Source organism: Perca flavescens, chromosome 14 (assembly GCF_004354835.1).
Source record: "Perca flavescens isolate YP-PL-M2 chromosome 14, PFLA_1.0, whole genome shotgun sequence".
Lineage (NCBI taxonomy): Eukaryota > Metazoa > Chordata > Actinopteri > Perciformes > Percidae > Perca > Perca flavescens.
In genome coordinates, this window is record NC_041344.1 from 26,202,255 (window position 1) to 26,230,224 (window position 27,970).

At 43.1% G+C, this 27,970-nt stretch overlaps 1 protein-coding gene across 7 annotated transcripts; it reads right to left on the minus strand.

The window, feature by feature from the left end:
• zgc:91944 (homeobox-containing protein 1) lies at window positions 1-27,122 on the minus strand. 7 transcript variants are annotated; one of them, XM_028598294.1, is made up of 11 exons: window positions 26,857-27,122; window positions 25,193-25,304; window positions 20,192-20,618; window positions 17,179-17,264; window positions 15,174-15,284; window positions 9,898-10,110; window positions 7,917-8,073; window positions 5,900-5,982; window positions 5,043-5,138; window positions 4,632-4,750; window positions 1-2,059 (listed from the first exon to the last, which is right to left on the minus strand). In XM_028598294.1, the coding sequence occupies exons 2-11, from the start codon at window positions 25,272-25,274 to the stop codon at window positions 1,913-1,915; spliced, it is 1,521 nt and encodes a 506-aa protein (XP_028454095.1). In that variant the 5' UTR covers window positions 25,275-25,304; window positions 26,857-27,122; the 3' UTR covers window positions 1-1,912. The 7 variants fall into 7 exon arrangements, with proteins under 7 accessions (XP_028454095.1, XP_028454096.1, XP_028454098.1 ...); XM_028598295.1 differs by having other exon boundaries at window positions 25,193-25,375; XM_028598297.1 differs by lacking the exon at window positions 25,193-25,304.
• Window positions 27,123-27,970: the final 848 nt, after the last annotated feature.

Genomic DNA, 27,970 nt, shown 5'->3' on the forward strand with positions numbered 1-27,970 from the left:
CATTGTTTACAATTTTATTATCGTTATTGTTTTCTCGCTGTCGGATAAAAGCAGATAGAGAGGAGCATAATAATCAGAAACGGCGTGCGGCTTTGGGGGTTTTCCTGTCCAAAGCCGCACGACAGAACGATCTGAGGTGAGTATACGTCAACAATACAGGGCAAAAACACCCCCGCTGTCAGAAATGCTACATAACACTGTCCGTATCATAAACAGTCACAATAATGGCTGCCGTCACTTTATTTTTTTTTCAAATTTTATGACAAGTTATTAGCCTGTAACCCGTTCATGACACAAGAGATATTCTGAGGTAAGCTAGAGTTGGCTAGTGTTGTACTGAGCAAATATGTGTGACTGGGTCATATCCTGTTCCTGTGAGCACGCCAGCTCATCTCTACCTTGGCATAGCTTTGGCATAAGGAGGTAACATGGTAGGGGGAGGGGGGTGGGGGGGTGCGAGGGTATTTGAGTTCAAGCGTCATTGTCCATTTCATGAACTTTAAAAAAAACAAAAACAAAAGGGGAGTAACTCCCAAGGCCTTGGGCCAGTAAATACAGGGACTAAGTAATGCAACAAGTTGAAGTCAGCTATTCAAGTTTGACAAATAACACTTTGTATATTAGTGCTAATGTAATTTGATAGGGAAGCACTCGCGCTCTCTGGGTTACGGATGCGTCAGATGCAGGTACAGGTTCCGTTAACGCGTCCCGCTTTCCAAATTACAGTGCGATCCGATCCGTAGTGCAGCTTCCGCGGTCCTACAAAAACAGTACAGGCGCCTAAGCTTTTAGCTTATTCCGACGGGAGGAGAAGGTGCTTGCAGCGTGTCGGCTGACGCGTTCAGGTTTCGTCACATTTTTGTTTTTAGCGTTATTTCAAATGTAAAAAAAAAAAAAAAAAAAAAAAAAAAAGATTCTGAGTAGACGTTATGTATCTAGTCTAGCTTCACTGGCTGAGTTGAGGATTTGACAGACAAGACTTTGAAATGAAGGATTATACTACAAAAATGACCAAACAGCAGCATTCAGTATAACAAAGAAGACATATACCACGATATATATTGCCATAGGCTCGTGTTTGCTAATATAAAAAGGTATAAATAACAACATCCTGTTTTTTTGGTTAAACACAGTTAAGATGAAAGGAAAGGAAAGATGGTAAGGAGAAAAATTAAATTAAAAAATAAAGCGTTGTGTTAAGACTTCACTGTCCTTATCCACCTTGTTTCGGGATTACCTGAGATTCCAGTTGTCCCTCAGGGCTTTTTTTTTTTTTTTTTTTTTTTTTTTTTTTAAACGGATTTGACGGTGACAGCACTCGTCGATTGATCGACTGATTGAACCAATCGACTGATTGAGGTTTTCGCAGACCAGACGGGGGTCGAAGACATTCAAGCAAGCGGAGGGCTTCCGTATCCCCCATAAACTAGATCCTTTGATAGCGTACTTTATCCCCTACATCCAAACACACCTGACCTGCAGGCTCAGCTCACTCACGCCACCACAGTCCATCGACCAACCACTCTTTGATAAAAGGCTAATAAGAAGGCATGTAGCGAAGAAAAAAAAAAAAAAAAAAAAAAAAAAAAGAGGCTTAAAATGAGCGAGGTATCCTTTACATAGTTCTCCTTCTAAGGAGTTTAGGCTTTTAAATACCATCTTGGAATGCACTATATATTGATATATATATATATTTACTGTATATTGCTGTTAATATAAGCAAGATTACTGTTGATAAATACAGTGGCCTCCTTGCCATCAGAGGCACCTCAGCGATCTTCAGCACCCGTTCTCCCTTTGATTTTTGGGTGCCAAAGACCCTCCCAAGGGTGGAGGAGGAGACACTTCGTGTTTTTCCTATTTCAACGGACTTCAAATTCAAATATGACGATCCAAGCTCCACCCGCTTGGGTCACTCTTCATCCACCGTCTCCCTTTTGGAAGCCTCCTCTTTCTGATCCAGGACCTGAGGGGCGGGGCTCGGCAGGCCTGCGACCTCTGCAAGACCCAATGAGGAGGGGTCTTGGTGGTCAACAATCCTGTGGGAAGAGGTCTCCTCCTGTGGGGGGAAAAAATTTAAAATTAAGTACAGACGCGTAAGCAAAACATTTGGATTTACACTCAGTAACCACTTGATCAGATACACTTACAAGAGTAAGGATTGGGCACCGTGAACTGGTTCCAACTTGGAATAGTTTCAAAAATTTGGTTTCAAGTCCGATCATCGGTTTCAAATTTAACATTAAAATTTTTTCCGTAGTGGCCAGGCGCTTGTTGTGTTGCAGCCACGGAGCACAGTAAGCGGCTTCTTCGACAAAAACTGGAATCAAAAGGAAGAATTGGAATCAGAATGTTTTTGATGCCCAACCCTAGGCCAGAGGCATACTGTCTTTATGCTAGGGCTGTTCGATTATGGAAAGAATCATAATCACAATTATTTTGGTCAATATTGAAATCACGATTATTTTTACACAATTACTCGTTGAATTTTGGAAAGACAAAATAAAAAAATCAGGGAAACCGTTCAACAAATTTACAGTGAAAACACATTGAATTGTGAAATTTCCCTTCAATACTTTTCCCGTTTGAGCTCCCCCCCCCCCCCCCCCCCCCCCCCCCCCCCCCCTCTATTCAGAACACAGGACAAAATAAGAGTCGACTTGCAAGATACAATAAACGTAAATAAATTGTTTTTCTCTATTACTCCATTTTTGGGATCGTTGGGAGCAGAAATTGTAATCACGATTAACTGCACAGCCCTTGTGTACGCACAAAGACAGAAATGTGCAAACGCATTCTTTTCGGCAGATTTACAAGTACGTACTGTACGCCTGATTCTGTTTTATGAATCTCCGTCAACATGGAGTTGGGCACACATGCATGAGCCTCGTCCAAAGTTAGTCGGGACATTTGAGTGATCGGATATCTATTAATATAATCCAGACTTGAATCTGGCTCCTTGGATCGAATTACAACGATGCGGGGTCACCCTACAAGATATATGTATGAATATACTAAATATATCCAAGACACGTGATGATCACGTCACGCAACTGCTGAATTAGGGTACTGGTAGGGGTGGGGAAAAAAAAATAAATCTATACAGCATAGTATCGCAATATTTTCTTTGGCAATAATGTATCGATACACAGACGCCAAGTATTGATCTTTTATGATATATGTGTTGGTCAGTCTGTCTGCTTGACAATCTGATTTTGCAGCAATACAATTGAAGTGAGATGAACAGACAGAGAAATGTATCTTTTTAGATAAAACAGATGTTGACAAGGCTTCTTTTGGGGACAGAATTTGAAATTGAGAAGAATTTGAAGTTGGAAAAAAGGTAATGAATTGCAATATATCGCAGAATATTGCAATATGTTTAAAATCGCAATAATATCGTATCGTGACGCAAGTATCGTGATGATATCGTATCGTAAGGCCTCTGGTGATTCCCACCCCTAAGTACTGGCACCTTTTTTTTGGTCCAATTCAAGCACTGACTGGAAGAAAAAGGCCGGCTGGACCAAAAGCCATTACAACATGTGAAACACTATTTTACATGAGGATGGTAATGTGTGTGTGACCCACTAGCAATAAACACTAGCAGTTGGAAAAACTGATAGAAAACTGTAGCCGATCTACATCGTTTTCCCCCAAATCTCTGCAACTGAGGTGGCGAGTGCAAAGTTAGCATGACCCAGACGTAGAGTCACAATGGCCAGATTTATACGGCAGCTTGAAATACACCGTCACTTTCCTTAAATGATAGTGAGGCTGCCTCAGAGACTTTCCACACCGTGTTAATGGTGACCAGCCGAGAGACAGCCTGTGTTTATGCTGCAGCCTCAGAGACTCCCTGGCTCTTTATCAATGTGTACTCAATGCAGCAACCTGGCTCTTACGATCAGCTACCTCTGACTAGGGTCGGGTACCGAAACCCGGTTGCACTATGGCTCCGCTCTCGTAAATGTAGGCTACTTTTAAAATGCCATACTTTCCCTCTGGGCTCACCAAAACGGACGTAAAAACATATAAACCATTCACTGCACGTGATCGCTAGTAAACTTGCTCTGCTAGTCTATTGTTCAGGACAAGACCCTGTAGCCTGCTGGTGGGGGAGGCAGGACAGCCTCCCCAAATTGTCTGCCCTTTCAAACTCCTACCTGTGTGTACAGGCCTCTTGGACACCGTCTGAGAGTTTTCTCCTGTGCAGGACATGCCATAAGTCAGGAGAGGTGTAGTATCTTGCCAGAGAAGGCAAATAGGGTAATTTTTCTGCAAAAGAACTGCTAAAGTTTAGGTTTTAAGCTAAGTTTTACTTATTATATATTTAAATACTTTAAAACTTTAAAAAAAATCCATAAAAGAGCCTTTCTTTTAGGTCATTTTTCACAATTTCAAAAATTGGTTTAGGAATCGGAATCGTTTTAAAAGTACCGGTTCGGCATCGGAATCGTAAAAATCCACACGGTACCCAACCCTACCTCTGACTCGGCTAACACACAACGTGTGCAGAAAACACATGATGCCAGTGACAACGTTTTCCAGCTACAATTATCACAGCCAACGAGTTCTCCTACGAGTTGTTTCTTCTTAAGCACCGCTTAAGTGGCACCACGTTGACTTACCGGCTCGGAGAACCGATGATTCACCTGATCGGTAAACTCATGCATCTCTCCATCCTCGCCGTTTGAGTGGCAGCTCGGACTTGGCACCTCGATTCCATGGCTTTCCAAAATGGCAGCTTCTGGTTGTGTTAAGACAGGGAAGCGGAGGTAAGAGATGGAAACGCGGGAGACAGACATGAACAGGTACATTTTTTCAGAGACAAACGGGGCTCAGGAAAATGTGATTCCACACGTCGCCGCCGTCCACAGCCAACTTTTCTCATGATCGGATGAAGTGGAGAACAAAAATCTCTACTTTTACATAAACTGGTTGAAAACCCACGAGTGTCACAGAGCTAAAAACAAGGCGTCTTTTCTAAGCTCTTAAAAAGTTGATGTTAAGAGAACACCCGGAAGTTATCAGGTCCTCACCGATATTCGCTCTTCTCTTCATCTCCTTCCGACGGTTGGCAAACCAGTTGTACACCTTTAATGCCGTCACGCGCTCAAACTCAGACAGCTTACAGCCTGGGTGATGAAATACACAACATCTCTCACTTACAGTGCCAGCAAAAAAGGCAAAACCACAGGATCTCTGTGGAGACACTACCTCCATCTATAAAGGCAACTTTCATTTTACAGAGACACATGACTTAGGATAACAGATTTCATTTTACACAAAACAAAAGAACACACTGCAACTATAGTTGCAACTGTTAAACTCACAAACACTGATACCAGTAAATCTTGGGTTTTATCTACTCCTGTTTTTTTCCACTGCATGGTACGGATCGCTCTTTTTAGTTTTTTTCATTAGCAAAAGTTGTAGATAGTACCTGGTACGGTTTTGGGTACCACCTCGGTCGAGGTTCCAAGCAAGCTGAGCCGAAAATGGAAGGTGGAGTTAAAACACTTGCAGACCACCGATTGGTCAGACAGAATCGTCACGAGCATGACACGGGACATCCCGTGATTTTATATAGCCAAGCTACCGTAAACAGCAACTGAAATAGTTTTTTCTTGCTAAAAATCTATTTTGTACTAAAATAACATTTATATTATTATCTAATTATTCTCACTACCAATCCTTAATTACCTCAAATAATCTTATCAGAACAAATTCAAGTCTCCAATTTCCGCCTCCTTCTACGGCGTGACGCTATGACACCCGTCAAGTGTGCAGAATGCCATTTTAAACAAGAGACTTTATCTAAGCTATCCTGAGCAGCTGCCCGAGGACGTTTCGGACAGGAAACAGGCCTCGATACAGTAACGATGCGACTCAGTACCTGGTTTCTGAATGACAGAGTTACAGGCGTTGGCGATTTCCTCTCGCTTGGCTTCATCTGGGTACTGGTTCTCCATGAAGAAGCTGTAAGAGATAAACATCCAGAGTATTGGAAACGGTTCAATCATATGCATCACAGGCTACACATTTATCAGAAGATGGCACCAGTCTAAGCAGTGCCACTGTAGGTATGCCCTCAGTTCATACCTCATCTACTTTTAATCTTTGTATTGAGCCAGAGCAGAGCAATGATAATATTTATACAGTGGAGGAGCTTCAGGAGAGGTCCTCGCTGCGAAGGAAGAAATTAATGGATGCATTAGGTGGATTCATTTCTGCAATTCAAGCATTGCATGCTTAAATCTCTGCCTAGGCCTAAAAAAGTGAAGATTCTCCGGTACAAACAGAAATATACATATCCAGGTGAAAAAAATTAAAGTAACCTTTTCTTCTTTTCCCTCTCCAAATTTTCCTCTCTCATGTCTAGCTTCTTTATTTCCCTCTAGAGCTGAAAAAGAATCATTAGCTCATCTTTACAAAACATACAGGGATCAATTTCTTCCAGCCCTCTCTTCCTCTCACCCTCTGAGTTGCCCTATCCTGTCCACTCTGACACACACACACACACACACACACACACACACACACACACACACACACACACACACACACACACACACACACACACACACACACACACACACACACACACACACACACACAGACACACACAGACACTTCACCTCTACTGTACCGTCCTTGGGTGTAAACTAGCTCATAAGGATCAGCACTGCAGTGGAATTGCGTATTCCAGGGGCACTGCTTGTTGAGTCTGGTCTTATTACTGTGAGTGGCCAGACTGCACCCTGTACTTACAGCAACCATGTAATAGAGAAATCAATTGCATTTCAGCGGGTAGGACTGGAGAGGATTGCCTACTCTTCTTTCTCTGCATCCTTCTGGGTTACTGAGAAGACTGTCTGGGACAAATATGTTACAGAGAAGAGGAGACATAATGCACCTAACAACAAAACGCCATACTGATCTGAATGCAAGCAGGACGACACAACAGTGAGACGCTAAAGGACATTTCAACCCGGGAAGGTTATTTACAGTGACAACTAGCTCAAGTAATGCTGCATTCCTATCATATGTGAATAACAATCCATGACTTGGTGGTTGAACCAGTGCTGGTTGTGCTTGGTCTTAATAGAGTTTTTTTTTTTTGACAGTTCAATGCAAATATGTATGTGCAGGTTTTTAAACATAAAAATATGCGATAGACTCCTTTCCCTTTGCCAATAGACAAGTATGCCTTTCTGTTTTCCCCTTGTGTGTCAGGTTCCCAAGTCACAAACCCTCTGGAAAACAGGGTTAGTAGACAATAAACATGAAGAAGTAGAATGGAGGCTAGTGACAATGTTAGGGTGGTCTTCCAAACTCGGAGCTGACTAATTTGGAACGATATCCGAGCACTTCTTGGGCCGAGACGGACAGAATTTGTGGCTGAGATGACGGAAGTTACTGACTGAGGCGACGCGACGCGTGTGATAGCATCACGCCAGAGAAGGGGGGTGAAAATTGGAGTAACATGTTTCCATCACTGCCGATGAGAGCCAATAAATACCCGTGCCTACCGCAGAGTTATTTGCAAGTATTCTGATCATCGATTAATTGTTAATTGTAATTTTTCAGGCATTTTTTTTTTTGACGTCCACAAGACAAATGACTTGATTTGTACGTCAAATTCTGACACTGAAAATTTGTGATTTTTCACCTTTTTTTCTATTTCCTTTTTACATTTCATGGACCGAAAGATTATTTGCTTAATTGAGAAAATGCAAGTCTGATTAATCAATAATGGGTGCAAACCTTGAGTGCCCGGGTTAAATGTTCACCTCTGCGGCTGACGTGTATCAAAGAAGAAATCTCCATTTTGTACCATTTTCACAAGTGACATGATTGCGGCACAATACAGCACGTGTCTCCTTTTAAGGACCAGCGGAAAACGTGCTCACCTCTCCATGATTGATTGGCACTCCTTCCTCCAGGTGAACCTGCTTCCTCTACGCAGCCTCAGAGGCCCGGCCGCCATCCCCGCTCTGTCACCCGCCATGATCCCTGACCTCCAGTCGGGTTCCTCCTTCACCAGAGACCGCATTGATAAGGTGGCCCCTGAAAAAAGAGCACAAGCAAGGCTGTAACTGAGTGGAGTTTATGTAAACACAGACATTGAATGTGTTTAGACTCCAGGTGACCTGTTAAACCAGCTGAACAAAAGCTGGATTATAAGTAAACATTAACCGCTACATTATAACTAGTTCGATTCATCTGAGCTTTTTACTTAGGCTATAAGTTAACTACCAATGAGTCAACAGTATTCCTAACCCTGTTGCAGAGTGACCTTTCGCCCGGTGCATCATTCAGACACTAATTACCGACAGAAATTAAGGTCATGTAATAATAACAATTATCTAATTTGAACTAGGGGTGTAAATGACAAGTTTTATCATGTTACGATATTATATACAGTACAGGCTAAAAGTTTGGACACACCTTCTCATTCAATGTGTTTCTTTATTTTCATGACTATTTACATTGTAAATTCTCACTGAAAGCATCAAAACTATGAATGAACACATATGGAATTATGTACCTAACAAAAAAGTGTGAAATAACTGAAAACATGTCTTATATTTTAGATTCTTCAAAGTAGCCACCCTTTGCTTTTTTTGATAACACTGCAAACCCTTGGTGTTCTCTCAATGAGCTTCATGAGGTAGTCACCTGAAATGGTTTTACCTTCACAGGTGTGCTTTGTCAGGGTTAATTAGTGGAATTTTGTCCCTTATTAATAAAAAAGCAAAGGGGGTCTACTTTAAAGAATCTAAAATATAAGACATGTTCAGTTATTTCACACTTTTTTGTTAAGTACATAATTCCACATGTGTTCATTCATAGTTTTGATGCCTTCTGTGAGAATCTACAATGTAAATAGTCATGAAAATAAAAAGGAAACGCATTGAATGTGTCCAATGGCCAGTACTGTAGATTACTGTAGGCCTGTACTGTAGATTATTTGGAGACTGATACAATATTTGCTGATATCACAGACTGCCACGATATGATTTGGTTGTACAGTTGTAGTCTATCAGGTAAAATATATGTTTTTATATCAAAGAATATGTTCCTCTGGCATATCTAACACCATCCATGGCGACAGTTAACAAGGAATGACTTCCACCATATATCTTAACTAAACATTTTAGCTAACATGTAGCAGGGATTCTGTGGGGTTTAACCTTTTTAAAAAGGGAAACTTTTGGTATTTATATATTTATCTCAGATTCCCGGGATGGTGTGCTTCTGCTCCCAGGACAGAAAATGTCAAATTTTCGGGAACAATACGAGTGCTGACAGACACTCCATAATAAGAGGATTCAACAGCTTTCTTTCGGTTTATACGTAGATCGCCTCCTGACTGCCCGCAATCCGATACAAAAACATTTTACACTTAACATAATCGCCTAAATACTTATTCGGGGTTCAATCCTCTAGTTCAGTGGTTCCCAGAGTTGAGTCCGCGGACCCCCGGGGGTCCTTGAGGGGTTTGCAGGGGGTCCCCAGCAAAAAGGGGAATCATTTATTTTTACTAGAATTCCATTCATAAGTAACACAATAACAGAATGTAGGAGTATTTTGGCCATGGGTTTTCATACGCTTTCTGTAATAAAACATCTGAAAGCACAACTCCTGTCAGATGGGGGACCCTGGGGTAAATTCTTGTCAAATGGGGGTCCTTGGTCTAATTTGTGTCAGTTTAGGGGTCCTTCATGTAAAAACAAAGTCTGCTCTAGTTTATATCTGCCAAATGCATCCCAAGCTGACCAAAGAAGCTATGTGGGCGAATGGTATGCAGCTCAGCTGATGTGCAGGCATCTCCTGTGGCAAGCTGCTGAGGCCGGGGGAGCAGGGAAGGGGGGGGGAGGAGGAGGTTACCTGGCTGGGCCTGGGCGGCTGCGGCAGCGTACCACGGCAGCAAGTGCATCAGCAGCTCTCTCTGCCTGCTCCACACTGGATTGGGGTTGGGGTTGAGGTTGGTGTTGGGGTTGGGGAGGCTGCCACTTGCCCCTGCTACCGTCCCGTCTCTGTCCCCTCCCCTGGCCCTGGGCATGGGACTCACGCTGTGCTGGCTTTCACTCCACCTCAGCCCTTCAGTTCGGGACAAAACCAACGGTCAGGCAGGCCACAGCCAGGGATTAGATTATGGACACACCAGTTTAGGCTAATGTAATTGGAAATTGAGAGTTAATTGGGTTTACGGACACACTCCCGTAGACCTGCCTGGCAGCTTTCATTCATAATACATTTAACAACAAATGCCTGCTTTATAATCTATACCAGTGTCTAAAAGTCAATTTGATGGACAGGTCAATAGGAGCCCTATATCAGAAGCAAAGCATTGTGGCCGCTGAGGAAATTAGTTGTTGTTAGTATCACTGTTAATAGCCAGTTTGTTAGCCATGTAGGAATGAAAACCAGCACCAGAGTACCTCCAGCATCAGGGCTGAGAACTACAGAGGAGCGCAGGCAAAGCTTGGGTGGGTGGTGGGGGGGGCGGGGAATATAAAAGGGTTAAGAGATGAAGGGTCAGCAGATGGTCCATCAGCGGCTCGGTTCATTTCATAGAACCGATCATGTAAAAATGAGACTTTCTGACATGATTTACTGTGAATGCAGGCTGTCTGACACAAACCAATGAAAGCTCTGAGCATCTTTAGCAGTTACTCATTTAGTGTTGTAGCCGTTTAACCAAATTTTTTAAGTATCTACATCCCTGTATCCTAGGACATGAAGAGAACAACACTTAGCCAAGCTGTTACTCTAGCCTGTACAGACAGACCGCATTCACCCACTAAAGTTTCATTTCCAAACCAGAAGCCTTAATATTATCGATTAGCATCTCCTGTGACACGACTACCTTTATTGTTTGTCTTTTCGTCTGAAATGATAGATTTGCCTTGTGTCCTTCCTTGACCTTGTGGCCCTCGAGGACCAGAATGGAGTTTAGTGTGAAGAACTGGCGGTGCGTGGGTTTACCATGCAGGAGGGTGGGGGGTAAAGAGGAGGACAGATGGTAGGGGAAAGGAGAGCAAGCAGCGGTTCACATTCACACAACACAAAAAATCCTGTTCCCTTTTTTCAATCCTTCCTTCCTACATCATCTAATCTTTTATCATTAGCCCGACATTCAACCTCAATGCTGATCTGCACTTTTTCATAATCAATCAATCAGTCTTCCTGTACTTAATATCCATCGTCCTTGATGATCTACAATCCCACTCCTCTGCTCTGGAATCGGCTAACTCTACACTAGGGTTGGGTACCGTTTGGATTTTTACGATTCCGGTGCCGAACCGGTACTTTTAAAAACAATTCCGATTCTTGAAAAACTGAAAAATGACATCAAAGATGTAATATGTTTACGAGCGATCACGTGCAGTGAATGGTTAATATGCTTCTACGTCTGTTTTGGTGTTTACGGTAGCTAGCAAACGGTAGACTACAGAGAAAGGGTGATATTTTTTACGTCTGTTTCGAGACAACAGAGGGAAAATATTTCAGGCGACACATTAAGTGGAACTGAAATTTTCGTTCTAATCCGGTCCGATTCCTACCGGTTCCATAGTGGAACCGGGTTTGGGTACCCAAACCTAGTCTACACTGTACCTGAAACGTTCGGTTACAAGGTAAATTGGTTCTTTGAGTGAAGAGGCTATCTCTCCACACAGTTACATATTCCATATGTACGGGGACTGACCCACTGGGGGCAGTTGACGTGGATATATCATTTTAAGACGCACCACTACGTGGCCCATGCCAGGGCATAAAAGGCGCAGAAGGTGCATGGGTTCACTGATTGACATGGATTTAAATGGTATCCAAGAGGCCTACCTGGTAACCTTGTAACCATACGTTATCTATCGATCTATCGTTTAGAGAATATCTCTCCACACAGTTACATATTCCACTTTAAGACACCCCGCGAGGAGACAGAGCAAACCAAGCTCCCCCCACATTTCCCAAGATTCTCGACCCTGGTATTTGAATGAGACATCTCCGCCACCAGAGTGCAGAAAAAAAAGGTGTGTCAAACAGAGAAGAATCCCTTTTTTCTTTTCTTTGTTCTCCTTCTTTCCTTTTCCGTGATATGCTATGTACAGATTCTCAGATCCGCCCTTTCGCTGCTCGAGGCTTAGGCGCCAGACGTAGCCTTCAGCACGGCAAACCCCGCAAAGCGCAAAAGGTTGGGTGTGAAAGGATGGAGGCCGCTCAGAGGGCCCGCCCCTCTGAGCGGCCGACTGACAAGAGCACCGGCCTCTCCCTGGCCGGGCCCAACCGGCACAGGGTTGTGGTCACTGTGTGGGCTGTTGCGTAGTGGCACTCAGCACCAACGCGGCGTGCACGACTAAGGGGTTATCCCTGTTGATGCCCCAAACACAATACACATTGGCCACAGCCATCTTCTAACATCTACGACTTTTTCTTTTATCGGCTGGTTTCACAGACTCACAGTGAAAAGACAGAAACAGCCTGAACCGTATAGTCAAAACCTGCTCTAAAATTATTGGTGTGAAACAAAGAGATATAGGGCCCTATCTTGCACTCAGCGCAATTGCCTTTTTACACCGGGGCGGCTGTGGCTGAGTGGTAGAGCGGTTGCCTGCCAATCGGAAGGTTGGTGGCAGTCCCATGTCGAAGTGTCCTTGGGCAAGACACTGAACCCCGAGTTGCCCCCGATGCTGCGCATCGGAGTGTAAATGTGTGTGAAGGATTATCTGATGAGCAGGGGGCACCTTGTACGGCAGCCTCGGCCACAGTGTATGAATGTGTGTGAATGGTTCCTGTACTATGTTAAAGCGCTTTGAGTAGTCGTTGAGACTAGAAAAGCGCTATATAAGAACAGTCCATTTACACAGACGCATGTATCATTCCTATTTTGCACCCAACCCACAGCAGACTTTTCCCTCCACAGACGCACGTCGGTAAAATAGGGAATGTATTTGCGCTCCCGGGGGCGGTTCAGTGAAAAGAGGAGGCGTGTTCCGGCGCAAACGTTAATTGGTGCTATTTTGCAGTTTCAGAAACCAATTCTGCCACTGACCAGGAAAAACCTGTTCTAAAGCCAGTGGCGCTAGTCTAAAGTCAGTAGCGCGTTATTCAGATGCTATTTTAGGGGCGCATGCTTGGCCATAATGTAGCGTGTGCACAACGCGCATACACTTCTCTCTTCTAAACGGACGCAGCAGTTCCCATTTTTGCAAACCATACATAATTACAAAGGAAAATATTACTGAAAATGCGCTTCAGGTGTTTGGATAGATCAGGAGGAACTTTACAGTACAGTCCTCAAAAAGTCACAGCATTCTTTGTGGCTTGTTGTGTTTTACACAACATTTCCATGAATCATGGATGTGTTGATGACATAAATGAGGAAATATTAGAGGACTTAAAAGGAACACGCCGACATATTGGGAATTTAGCTTATTTACCGTAACCCCCAGAGTAAGACAAGTCGATACATACCCTTCTCATCTCCGTGCGTGCTGTAATGCTGTCTGACGGCTCCAGCGGCATCAGGCCAGCACAGAACATGCAGGTGAATGGTTCCAGTAATCCTACTGCTCCGAATAAGTGACAAAATAACGCCAACATGTTCCTATTTACATGTTGTGATTTATAGAGTAAATAGGAACATGTTGGCGTTATTTTGTCACTTTTGTCACAATTCGGAGCAGAAGGCTAGTTGGAACCAGTTACCTGCAGGATCTGTGCTAGGCTAAGCTAATGCTGGAACCGTCAGACAGCGTTACAGCACACACGGAGATGAGAAGGGTATGTATGGACTTGTCTTACTCTGGGGGTTACGGTGAATAAGCTAAATTCCCAATAAGTCGGCGTGTTCCTTTAAGGAGACGTGATGTTGAACTACGGAGTGATCTGGTCCGGGAGTAATGCGTGATGTGCTCCCGATGGAGCGGATGGACGGAGATGGAGTGGGGGGCTGGGGGGGGGTTTGCACGTTACGCCCAAACCACACCTAGCTACTTCAGACCAACCTATTTTAGATTTGCGTCGGGCGCAAGAGTCATTTTTCCCGCCGTCATAATAGCAACAGCGCCCGAGATCCGCCCACAAAGCTACTTGCGCTTTGCGTTTCATACTTTTGTTTCAGATCGTTAAAATAGGGCCCTTATATTGTCTTTGATAATCAACAAATCTAGCGTAAGGCAACGAGCATTTGGTCTTCAGAGTAAATTTTCTCTTTTGCCATCAAAATGTCTGTCTATCTATCTATAACATTTTACCTGCTTTTAAAACTAATTGCCAGTATGCCTATATGTAGGCTTGTGTGCTGTATGTATGTGTGTGTTGTCTGTAGCTGCTCTTAACGAATTGCCCCTTGTGGGATCAATAAAGTTGTTGAATTGAAATGAATATCTGGTGTCAGCCGACAGTTCCAGCGTTCACCACCAGTTCATCATGCATGCAGATGGTTTACCCCTCACCATCAACGCATGCTCGGCTCCCCAGACCGAGCACACAATAATCATGGCCATCTTCCACAGGCATTCTCACACTGCAACCGTTGCATGGAGGACCCTCCTGGCTCGCCACGATGACATCACCCAGGATACCCGGAAGTGGCTGAATACACGCTGGAAAATGTTTGTAGCAGTGGCTGCTAACTACTGCAGCGCTCTTGAAATCCCGCTTTTCCCAACCGACTAGCTCAGTTTGGATGGCGTAAAATGAGCTTTGTGTTGGGCGCGTTAGCAAGAGTTTATCGTGCAATAAGTCGTACGGTACCCCTCTCGGTCTTTACTCTTCAATACAAGTGAGGAAAGGCAGACCAGAAATCCCGAGGAGGGGCCTGGAGACCAGCTCTCTTCTCACCCAAGGTAAGTGGATGTAAGAATCTTCCTTTCCCTAAACTCGTAGCTTTGACCTGCTCACACATCTCCCGCTTTCACAGTGGCAATCAGTGAATCAGCGAACCCATGCACACCTGGGCCTTTAATGCCCCGGCACGGGCCAAATGGTGGCGTGTCAAAGCGATATTCACGTCAACTTCCCCCAGTGGGTCAGTCCCCTTACATATGGAATACGTTACTGTGCGGAAAGAGATAGTCCTGATACGATGGGGAACACAGTCCTTGTGTTGTCCTGCCTTGACCCCTCCAACCCCCCAACCTGCCCCGCACGCGCCTCACCTGGGTTATTCCTCTCCAGCAGGTACCAGCGGTAGAACGCTCGGCGTTTGGAGTCGCTCATCTCCAGGCCTTGCTGCAGCAACCACTGGGAAATGTAACTCTGGCTGATGCCTGCGTGCGGGGGGCAAGGCATGTTATCTTAACACATGAAAGACATTGATTGATTTGATGGTGCGCCAACAGCATCTGTACTGCTGAGATCGGCCGGGAGCCAGCTCTGGAGTCCGTCCCGTTAAGCTAATGAAGCCGCCCCAATAACAATACCTTTGATTAGGGACGCGTGATTTGGTGCATGCTGCTCCTAGAAAACCAGGATTAGCCAAGTAGAGTGACTCTACTTGAACTAGAAGTTCTATCTCTACCCAAAAAAAGCGTTGTTGGGTTGTTGATAGGGGCTTACTGTACTAAACATTGCTCCTTGTGTTATGACATGCTGTATGTTGTTCAATGTGGCATACGGTCATTAGGGTTATAATGATTTTCATTATCGGTCTCTTTTTTTATGAATTGATTAACCTTTAAGACCAAACAAAGGTCTAAAAATAGTTTTCCAGGAATCAAGATGGCCTCTTAAAAATGACTTGTCTTGTCCAAACACATTTTTCAATTTAAACTTATATAAAAACAGAGAAAAGGCAGCAAATTATCACATTCGAGAAAGCTAGAACCAGTGAACGTTTGGATGGCGAGGCACTTTTTTTTAGATTTAGATTACAGTTCCTATTTTGTATGATTCGGAATCGATTCACCAATTACAAAAAAAAAAAATATATATATATATATATTCTAGTACAATTCAATAACTTAATAGTAGGCAAAAGATAGGTGAAGTATTTTGTGAACACAGCATTTGCCATCAGCCAGCTGTTTCTACAGAAGCATATAGACACCCAGCAAGTGTTGGGGGTCAGTACATTACACTTTCATTTCGATATTTTCATACGGGCAGAAGATTGTAACCTATTTCCAGATTATCGCAGTCGACATTTTCAGTTAAGGTTGCATGCTCCCACACACACCTTTCTCTGCTTTTTATTCTGTTTGGTCAGACAGTGACCATCATCAACCAGTTAGCTTAGCAGCTTAGTTATGTTTAAATGGGAACTATGCAGCTTAATTTACCTTAACAGCTTCGGAGTCCTTGCCCCCCCCCCCTTTCCTCCTCAATAGTATTTAAAGCTACAGACACAGAAATGACACATACTAAGGAAAGTTCATTGTGGGACTGGCTCTAGTGGCTGTAATTCTGCACCAAGGCTGAATTTCAGATACAGTATTAGAGGACCACTAATGTCTATATAAAAGAGACTTCAGATACAGTATTAGGGGACCACTAAGGTCTATATAAAAGAGACTTCAGATACAGTATTAGGGGACCAGTAATGTCTATGTAAAAGAGACTTCAGATACAGTATTAGAGGACCACTAATGTCTATATAAAAGAGACTTCAGATACAGTATTAGGGGACCACTAAGGTTTATATAAAAGAGACTTCAGATACAGTATTAGGGGACCACTAAGGTCTATATAAAGAGACTTCAGATACAGTATTAGGGGACCACTAAGGTCTATATAAAAGAGACTTCAGATACAGTATTAGGGGACCACTAAGGTCTATATAAAGAGACTTCAGATACAGTATTAGGGGACCACTAAGGTCTATATAAAAGAGACTTCAGATACAGTATTAGGGGACCACTAAGGTCTATATAAAAGAGACTTCAGATACAGTATTAGGGGACCACTAAGGTCTATATAAAAGAGACTTCAGATACAGTATTAGGGGACCACTAAGGTCTATATAAAGAGACTTCAGATACAGTATTAGGGGACCACTAAGGTCTATATAAAAGAGACTTCAGATACAGTATTAGGGGAACACTAAGGTCTATATAAAAGAGACTTCAGATACAGTATTAGGGGTCCACTGAGGCCTATATAAATGCATCCAAAAAGCAGCATGTCATAGGACCTTTAATAACGTTCACAGAGAAAGCAAAGTACCTGTAACTTGGCCTACGATTGCCTGAGAGATCCTGCGATTGTTGAGGAAGGATTTGATCTCTTCTTTCACCAGGTTGCTGTCTCTCCTGTAAAAAGCAACACGGTGGCATTAGAACCATTCCACGGTGGTTAAAGCGCCAGCCTTTGCTCCGACTAACCATATTCACTGATGCTTCGCTTTTCTCGGCCGTCCCTAAACGCCTGACCTGAATTAACTCCGCTAAAAAGTCCAGAAGAAGAAGTCTGCGCCTCAGGAGGACAGCAGTTGTCATTATCTGATGTTATAATAGTCTCTCTTTGTCTCTACCGGTCTTTTGGGCTCATCCTCACACGGCTCTCTGATAACACTACGCTCCACCGTAGGGCTGCTCCATTATGGAAAAAAATTAAAATAAATCATAATCACGATTATTTTGGTCAACACTGAAATCCCGATAATGTAACACGATTACTCATTGTCTTTTGGAAAGACGTTGCAATTACTATTATTAACTTAAAAAACAAACAAACTGGGAAACAGTGCAACATTAATCAACAGTGAAAACAATGTGAACTATTAGTACTTTTCCCATTGGAAATTTTTTTTTTTCTTCGTTCAGTACACAAGACAAAATAAGAGTTTACTTTGCTAAACGTGTGTGTGCGCAAAACAATCGTTTTTTCTCTCTCGATTCATCGTTTTTTGTGATCATCAGAGGTCCTGCACACTGCCTGCGTGGCGCGAGCGTGGCGCGAGCGTGGCGCGAGCGTGGCGCGAGCGTGGCGTTTCTGTTGCGTGGCGGCTGCGTGGTGTTTTCTGTGTCTTTGCACAGCAGAAACGGGTCTGACGCGACGCTGCTGCTGCTAGCCTCGTCTGGACACATGGATGTTTCCCATAAACATAAACACTGATATGATTACAGCACAGACAACGTCGGCCGTATTGACGGCAAAACAGGCTATAGAATATTTTGTTGTGTATTAACAGGTGCAATATTTGAAAATCAATAATTACTTATTATTTTAAATTACATTTACATCTGCATTTATGTCAAAACCTAGTGACTTTCAAACATTAAAATGTCATTTATTAATATGTATTTGTGTCAAAATGACACATAAACATCTTTTCCTATTCTATTTTGCCTGGAAACGCTTCCAACAGTTTGCGTGTTGCGTGAAAAGTAAGGCTGAGCAATTTTATCGATTCTGCGATATAAATCAATGTTTTTCCCCCCAAGAAAGTATCGATTTTTATGCCGCGAGTATCGATACATAAGTCCCATTCAAATCCCCCGTGTTAACCCCCGTTCACGTTGCAGGAAGAGCGATTTGGTCAGCCAGCCGCTAGTGTCGCTGTAGAGCAGCCAACGTCAACTGGCGCCCGCTGCCAAAGCTTTTAGTCTGGCCCGCAGAATAATCAGGAATTCACAAAATGTAAAGAGGAAAAAATGCGTTCTGTTATTTATCATTTCAAGCATTTAGAGCAAAAACCCAGCCCCCTGTATTTACATCTCTATTCACATGCCGGGATTCTGTAGCCTACAGCAATACCCGAGCTCCCCACATAGGCCTAGGGCTGAGCCGAGATGTGTGCGTTAAAACACACACACCGCTGAGCCGAGATGTGTGTGTGTTAAAGGTTAAAACACGCAGCACCTGACTGGGAACGATACAGAGTTACCAACGGCCGCTGGGGCAGATGAACTCACGCTGGTCTCTTTTCTGTAAATAGGCTCCAATTAAACCTTCGTGAGTAGAAAGTCAATACTTATCAATGCACTCACCTGTGTAGACCGGCATAAACATGTAGAAAGCGATATTTCAATCTGCTCTGTCCACCGCGCTGTTTTACGCTAACACAGCTCTACTCTTCAAATAGCGAAATTTTTACAAACAAGCTAAAACAAAAGCTGTCGGTTTGTAGTCTAACTGTTTATCTTAGGTTGCCGGGAATCTGGAAATTTGGACAAATTCTTGTAAACCTCACTGCTGGCTGAACAAACCAAACTCCGCTAGAGCGGACAATCTGGAGCTACTTAATATGCACGTGAATGACGCGATGGTTATGTTAGAGTGATGATGATGATGATGATGGTTGTATTATTTTGCAACAACATCGTTTCATTGCAAATGACGCATACTTGACGAGTGCGTAGCCTTACCTGACAACAGCCTCTCTTTCTGCAAGCATTTTCCACCAATCAGGATGCTGCATACTACAATAATGTTTCCATAATCACAGACTTTAACCATCACTCCTCAGTTAACTGCCTCCTCGTCTGAGATCTATTTCTAGTTAAAGAGTTATCATTATGGAGTTTCCATGTTTTTTAGGGAGTTTGCTCACACAAATACATGTTAAAAAATTGTAGCATTAATTCAGTAAGAAAGTGAAAATTTCGAACAAGAATAGGCGTATTAGGTATAAATTCATTTTATTTTCTTTATTTGAAAGTCTGGCCGCCAGAGTGCTTAGAAAAATTCTGAAAAAAATGCAGTTGATCCCTGCTGTAGACTCTCTGTCCAGTCAAAGACATTTATTGTGTAATTGATGTTTTCAGTTCGATTAATCAGTTCCAAGTAAATGGAACACTCACAAGATGTCACCGAAATCACTCGGTCCCCTTTAAATCTTTCAGAAAATGATGTAAGTGTATCGAAATATATCGAATCGTATCGTTGGCTGAATATCGTGATATATATCGTATCGTGAGCTGAATATCATGTATCGTATCGTATGATTAGTGTATCGCTACAGCCCTAGTGAAAAGTAGGCGTTGGTTCTATTTCTAGCATGCATGCGTTTTTGGCGCGTCCCAGAGCCCTGTCTGAGATGGGTGTGTCACGCAGGCAGTGTGTAAGCTCTAACCTGTTAACATGGGAGCTGAAATAAAAACCGACATGCAACGCAGCTGACACGCTCACGCAGGCAGTGTGCAGGAGTCCTTGGGAGCCGAAATCGCTTTAAAAAAAAAAAAGAACAATTGCACAGCCCTCCTCCAGCGTCGTGCTTCGCCCGCGGCCGGCTCACCTCATGTACTCCTCCACCTTCTCTTCCAGGTCCCAGTCCTCCTCCCCCATCACGTCGTAGCTGAACGAGCGCTGGACGGCCACGCTGGGAGGGTAGAGGGGCGGAGGCGAGGCCTCGTAGCTGTTGCTGGGCGACAGGGCGGCGCCGTCCAGGCCGGAGGTCTGCGTGGTGGCGGAGGCCAGGGAGAGAGAGGAGGACGAGGACGAAGACGAGGACGGGGCCGGGGCGGCCGCGGCGGGGGTGTTGTTGGACGGGGCGGGCTGAGAGTCGCAGTGGGACGGGCGGTGGTCCGGGTCCAGCCTCTCCAGGGACTCCAGAGCGTGGAGGATCTGAGGTTTGGTCATGCCGCACAGACGCAAGCGCTGCAGGAGGTCGATCTGTTCGATGGTGTAGCGGGGCTCCGCCTCGCAGCACTCCATTCTGGCATCTGCAGACAAAACAGGGGTGTTCCCTACCGTAAGAAGGGTTAAAGGTCCCATGGCAAGAACATTTCACTTTATGAGGTTTTTTAACATTAATGTGAGTTCCCGCAGCCTGCCTGTGGTCCCCCAGTGGCTAGAAATGGTGATAGGTGTAAACCGAGCCCTGGGTATCCTGCTCTGCCTTTTGGGAAAAGCTCAGATGGGCCGATCTGGAATCTTCTCCTTATGAGGCAGGGCTCCACACTAACTTTTTGCCTTGGTTGCACTGGTGCGCCTTACTTTTTTTATTTAGGTGCACCAGCACAAAATTTAGGTGCACCCAAATTTTTCCTCGCATCGCTGTAATGCTGAATGGCGATACACGATATATAGCTCTGTATTTTTTTTACCAAGTGGGCTAAATGTTCAGTTTTAAGTCAAAGCCACTTTTCACAAGCTCTTTTATTAAAACAGATTGTGATTAAAATAAAATGCAAAGACAGGGTTTCCTTTACCAGTTTGAAAATATAAAGCTGCAACACATGTAAATGAAAGTTATCTAAAATAAATAGCCTAGGATAGATAGATATATATATATATATATATATATATATATATATATATATATCTCTGAGAAAGCTCCTTCATAAGCTTTCAACAACAACAACAGACTGATTAAAAGAGAAAGAGGATGCCCGGATAGCTCAGTTGGTAAATATAGAGGTTTGACTCCGACCCCCCCCCCCCCTCTCCCCTTTCATGTCTTCAGCTTTCCTATCAAAATAAAGGCCGAAATCTTTAGAGAAAAAAAAAAAAAAAAAACGACCGAAAGACCGAGGGAGTGCGATGGACTGAGCCCTGTGAGGTCATAAGGAGCAAGGTTACCTCCCCTTTCTCTGCTTTGCCCGCCCAGAGAATTCGGTCCACCCATGAGAGAGAGACATCATGACTTTCAAACGAGCAAAGTGGCAGTTGGTCAAGGCCACACCCCCATACTCTACCTTACCCCCCCTCTCTCCTCCTCAATAGCTACAGACACAGAAATGGCACATCCTAAGGAGAGCAAATTGTGGGACTGGCTCTAGTGGTTGTAATTCTGCACCAAGGCTGAATTTGGGGAAAGAGACTTCAGATACAGTATTAGGGGACCACTAAGGCCTATATAAAAGAGACTTCAGATACAGTATTAGGGGACCACTAAGGCCTATATAAAAGAGACTTCAGATACAGTATTAGGGGACCACTAAGGCCTATATAAAGAGACTTCAGATACAGTATTAGGGGACCACTAAGGTCTTAATAAAAGAGACTTCAGATACAGTATTAGGGGACCACTAAGGTCTATATAAAAGAGACTTCAGATACAGTATTAGGGGACCACTAAGGTCTATATAAAAGAGACTTCAGATACAGTATTAGGGGACCACTAAGTAAAAGAGACTTCAGATACAGTATTAGGGGACCACTAAGGTCTATATAAAAGAGACTTCAGATACAGTATTAGGGGACCACTAAGGTCTATATAAAAGAGACTTCAGATACAGTATTAGGGGACCACTAAGTAAAAGAGACTTCAGATACAGTATGGGGGGGACCACTAAGGTCTATATAAAGGGGACCACTAAGGGGACCTTTATAAAAGAGACTTCAGATACAGTATTAGGGGACCACTAAGGTCTTTATAAAAGAGACTTCTAGATAGGGGACCACTAAGGTCTATATAAAAGAGACTTCAGATACAGTATTAGGGGACCACTAAGGTCTATATAAAAGAGACTTCAGATACAGTATTAGGGGACCACTAAGGTCTATATAAAAGCATCCAAAGAGCAGCATGTCATGGGACCTTCAAGATTGATTTATGCTTCTGCGTTAAATCGACGCCGTGGCTACGTACGTAGGTATGTGGCGACACGAACCCTACACCGTAGCCTGACGTGCACCTCTTGAAAAATGTAACTGCAAGTTGCGGCTCCGCACGTCGCTCGGCCGTGGCTTGGTAGCGTTGCATTTCCTGGTTCTCCTTCTCCATAAACAACATGAAATCAAGGAGAGGGTGAACTTTTCCTGCTCCAGATTTCCCATCGTGGTCAGAAAGAACAGGGGAGACACTTTGTTTCTCGCACTATGACTCTAGAGTCGCTCCGAAGCTAATCCCCGCCACTCTCACACTCGCTCTACCACACACACCACACACTCCCCACACACACACACACCGGCCCTGCTGTTCTCTTAACGAGATCGATGCACAGGTTTAAACTTCAGGCCACGTACGTAGGCTACGGTGAAAGCTCTGCGTGGAGCCTCCGCAGGACCACGAAGCACCCTTTAGGCGCAGCACCCAAGCCGTTTTGGGGACTGCCTAAGCCAAATGAATGTAAGTAATAAAGCTGTAACAATTCCAAATGTTCCTGTTCAATCATTTTTTTTTTTTTTTTAAACAAATTATAAGTTTGGAATGAATTCCAGGATCCATCCATTGGTTATATAATCACAGTTATGTGAGACAGACAATGTAATAACAGGTACACAGCCTATGAAGTAAACCACGCCTCTTTATTATCATTAAAAACGTTTTTTCTAACTGGATCACTTGTCACTTTGCACTTTATTGAGGGTATTAGGGCTGAACGATTAATTAATTAATTAATTAATTGCGATTAGCTTGTCCTCTAAACCGCGATTAAATTGAATGCGAAATATTTGGATGAATGCTTGGTTTAACATTTGATTTACTTTCACATTTTTTTTATTCCTCTTATAACGTTACATTGACTATTTTTTCAAGAGATAAATGGAATAATGTCACATATCACAGATTGTTTAGAGAAATGTCCTATTTCCAGTGGATTTATTTTGTATTGCTTCATTTATCAGGATCGTAGATGGATGGATGGATCGATAGAGGTTATTGATGCTGTGCTTTGTACACTGGGAAATGTTGAAAGTCAGTGAATGTCAGTGACTAGTGAATACTGTTGGTCTTCTAGCCCACTGGTATTCGGGTCAGTTGAATGTCTTCTCGGCTTTGTTTATTCTGCTCTTTCCTGTAACCTTGTGTAAAAACCCCTGGCTAGAAAGAATCAGAAATCCTACAGCTGCCTGTGAGCTTAGAACTTTCTCCATTGCGCGGTAGATACAACTCATCTGAACCAGCCACTGAGTTGGACCTGAGAGAGAACTTTTTCTCCCACAAAAGGGCAGGGAGGTGTGCTCTCCCTGCCTCATGCTTTCCCAGTATGCACGTGGAAGTGAGAGGGAGGCCCCAGAACAGAGCCATACCACCAAATACAAATCGCAGATGAATTAATCCATTTTTGACAAAGTGGTCCTGACTGAACTACTAATAATTGGTATCTGCCTTTAAGAAACCAGTACCGGTCTATCCCTACTGTGTGTGAATATGAACCAAGTGTAGCCCTATGAATACACCTGCATACCTGGGTTGATATCTCACCAGATAAACAGCACCCCAAAACTACCCACAGCGTTACAGAGGCATACACCGCTATATTTATCTCTGCCTTTGATAGATCTTAAATTTAGACAATATGTCGCAAACTTTCTCACAAACCTGCAGACAAACTGATACACGATGAAAGGATTATTAATAGATGAAACCCCAAATAAAAACAGACATTCAAAGCTGAATTCAAACACGACACTTCCTTTGTAGACGAGCGTTTATCTCGAATACAACACTTTAACTGCATTATTTTAGTTAAGGCAATACCAAAGAACTTAAGATTTTTTTTATAGGTTTATAAAAAAAAATCAAGAATCTCGACTCATCAGTCTACATTCTGCGTGTAACGGCTACAAAAAAAAGCAGACTGCATTCTCCTCTGAAGAACCCTTGGGTCATTCAAAATGTTGGCACCCTTTCAAACACTTGGCACGGACACTTGGGGGCTAACCTTGCTCCATTTGTCCAGGTCGGAATTAAAGTCAGATCACCCTGGCATACATAACCTAGCAATCAGGTCCATTCGGCCTAGTCATAGCCACCCATCCATCTCTTCATGTCCTATAGTTGCCTGTCATGCTGTCACAGTGTGTGTGTAGGAAGCCTTGCCTTTAGCATCTCTGGTTACTGTACAGACTACAGTGTGAAGTTCACATTAAACTCAATAAGAAAATCTACCAATCTGAAATGACCTTGCATACTTGAAAAAGGTAAACACCTGGGGAAACATAACTTTATGTTATTTTTAAAATGACTTTTGCCCATCTGACGAAACACATAAACAAGTGTTAACAAGTAGAGCCAACAGGCTTTAAAAAAGTTGATCTTGCTAAATGGGATGTAATGTCGAATTGACGAGAAAGACTCGAAGATGTCTAAGACGTGTCAAGTCCAATACTGTACTGACAAAGTTGACTTGCCAGATACTAATATTTCGGTTTCAAACTGTGTGTTTACAGGACAGACTGGCACCTATCAGAGCTACAGGAAAGTATGCCCATGTCACCACACGCAGTGGTATTCTTGGTTCTATATATGCAAAAAAAAAAAAACTAAAAGATTCTGAACTGTGCAGCAAGCTGGCGTTGCGCTTGAAAAAGTGAGTTTAAACCGCGTCCCGTCACTGATTCTTACCTGGCGGAGGGGGTGACACGGACAGGCGCCCCGGGAGCGGCTCAGTGCGAGGGGTCGCAGCGGGGACACACCACTGCCGCATGGCTCCGCGGAGTTCAGCTCGGCTGGACCTCTACAGAGTCAGACAGGAGACTTGCTGCAATGTGTTGCGGTTAAGCTGCCCCCGTTAGCATGCTGGCAAACCTACAACAGCAAATGACTTGCTAGCAGGCTATATTGGCTAAGCTAACACCCTCAACTGTGGTTGGTTCCCTCGGTTCCCCCCTGAGCACCAGACTCCCATCGATATAGCTCCTTGCTACCTTGTTGTGTCAAGTTGACCAGTACAAGTCCAATAGAAAGCGGAAGTAATGCAATGTAACCTTCAGAATAAAAGCCAGTGTAGCATCCCTACAAACTGCCGTTTGTTGAAAATGGTATGGTTTTTCTCAAATAATAACCTCTTTTTGCATATATTTACGTTACTTAAATTCATGCATAAGCATTCACCTACAGTAGTGTCTGACTGAGAATGAAACCTGTCGACACTTCGCCCTTAATGGCACAGTGTTACAAGCCCCCTTATAGGCTGATAATACCACTCAGTGGTGGAAGAAGTATTCAGATCCTTTAGCCTACTTAAAGTAAAATACAACACTTTGAGTACAGTAAGTTACTTGCAGGATTGAATGAATGTTAAATCAATGTGAGCATCAAAACTAACTAAATTACTTTTCTCAGATCTAATGATTATATTATATTCCCAAATGGACTTCTTATTTAGCAAGTTTTATCTTTAAGCTTCTGGAGTGTTATTTATGTACTATCTGCTCTGGCTTTTCCAACATTTTAGACACAGATATGGTAATAATAGCAGTCCAAAATCCTGTAAAATTGCATTTACAGTCAGTTAATGAAGTATCGTTTCTTGAGGCAGGACCCCTGCCAAATAAACACATGCACCTAAGTCTTCCTCAAACTGAGGGAAAACAATATGATAATGTAGGCTACTTTCTTACATTCCACCACTGTGCTTACTTATGTTTTAACCCTTTTATTTTAATTAAGTGAACTAACAGCTAGCAAATGGAGCCACCACACAGTAAACAATAGGGGTAAACTTGGCTAAAAGTAGCCTACTTTACTGTGTTTTATAAATAACATCGTTCAACTCATTGTTTAAGCTATTATGCAAAGTTACATGGCAAAATACATGTATAAAAGATTTGTGGATACACGTTTGTTTCACCACAATTGCAATGTATTTGCATTAAAGTGTTACTGATTACTCTTCCGTAGCTTTGGTTTCTGAAGAATCGGTGTACAAATTGGGCTTTTATTTTGAAGGACAAAGGAAACATTACTTGTTGACTCTGGCCAACTTGACACTTCAGTCGGTCTTTTCTCGGCTAACTTAACTTATCTAAAACTTGCACTTCGGAAGTTAGCTAACGTTACATCGACAATATTTAACATGAGCGGCTCTGTACGAAGCCTTTACGGTTAAACGCGGCCGCATGCAAACATTCGGTGTGTTAGGTCGATGGGGCTAGGATGGCTGGGACACATCCAGTTGCTAACGAGTTAGCTAGCTCGCTAGCTAACGTTAGCTAAGTTAGCTGATAGCTAGCGAAGGGTTGTCCCACCGCGGAGCACCCATGGATGTGAGAGCGCCTCTCTCTTACCTCCCGTTGCTGTGGAGAGATTAGCGGCAGCTGGCTAGACGAAGAGGGAAGAGGGTGAAAACTGTAGAGAAAGTGGCGGTCCACCCGACCCCACTAAAGAAAGTAACTCGTATGTCCGGCGCTGACGGTGAATTACCGAGCAGAGGGTAAACGGTGCAGGGTCATATTGTCTTTCAGCTATGCAGTGGGGAAATACTGTATGCAAATGTGGGGAGTCTGTCTCAATTTATGACCCCTCACCCGATACCACTGTCAAGCTAGCAAGAACCATAATTATGATTTCCGGTTATACTGTACATAGAAATACCATCGCTACACTTAAGTACCACAATGTTCCAAAATAAAAGTAAAGGTTATATTTTAGCATAAGTATTGGGAAATTAAAATACCAACAATGCTCATACATGTATCAAGTTTATAAAGCATATATAGCGACACTCTATTTCCAACAGTTAAGTAGGTTACTTTATCTTTTATATATATATATATATATATATATATATATATATATATATATATATATGTATGTGTATATATATATATATGTATGTATATATATATATATATATATATATATATATATATATATATATATATATATATATATATATATATATATATATATATATATCCCATCCACCAATTATATTGGTTCAATGGACCTTTTTCATGCCAGACATGTTGACATGTCATAGTAGGAAAAGCACAGGTCTATTCAAAACCATTAAAGGTCCCATGGCATGAAAAATTCACTTTATGAGGTTAACATTAATATGCGTTCCCCCAGCCTGCCTATGGTCCCCCAGTGGCTAGAAATGGTGATAGGTGTAAACCGAGCCCTGGGTATCCTGCTCTGCCTTTGAGAAAATGAAAGCTCAGATGGGCCGATTGGAATCTTCTCCTTATGAGGTCATAAGGAGCAAGGTTACCTCCCCTTTCTCTGCTTTGCCCGCCCAGAGAATTTGGCCCACCCATGAGAGAGAGACATCATGGCTTTCAAACGAGCAAAGTGCCCCCCTCTCCTCCTCAATAGCTACAGAAACAGAAATGGCACATCCTATGGAAAACTCATTGTGGGACTGGCTCTAGTGGCTGTAATTCTGCACCAAGGCTG

Excerpts from the sequence above, each read along its gene's own strand:
- zgc:91944 (XM_028598294.1), bottom strand. The coding sequence starts at position 25,274 with ATGCGGCAGTGGTGTGTCCCCGCTGCGACCCCTCGCACTGAGCCGCTC. Across the intron at positions 15,285-17,178 it reads AATCGTAGGCCAAGTTACAG|GCATCAGCCAGAGTTACATT; the intron begins GTACTTTGCTTT and ends CCCCGCACGCAG. Across the intron at positions 10,111-15,173 it reads GCTGGAGAGGAATAACCCAG|GGCTGAGGTGGAGTGAAAGC; the intron begins GTGAGGCGCGTG and ends CCCGAACTGAAG.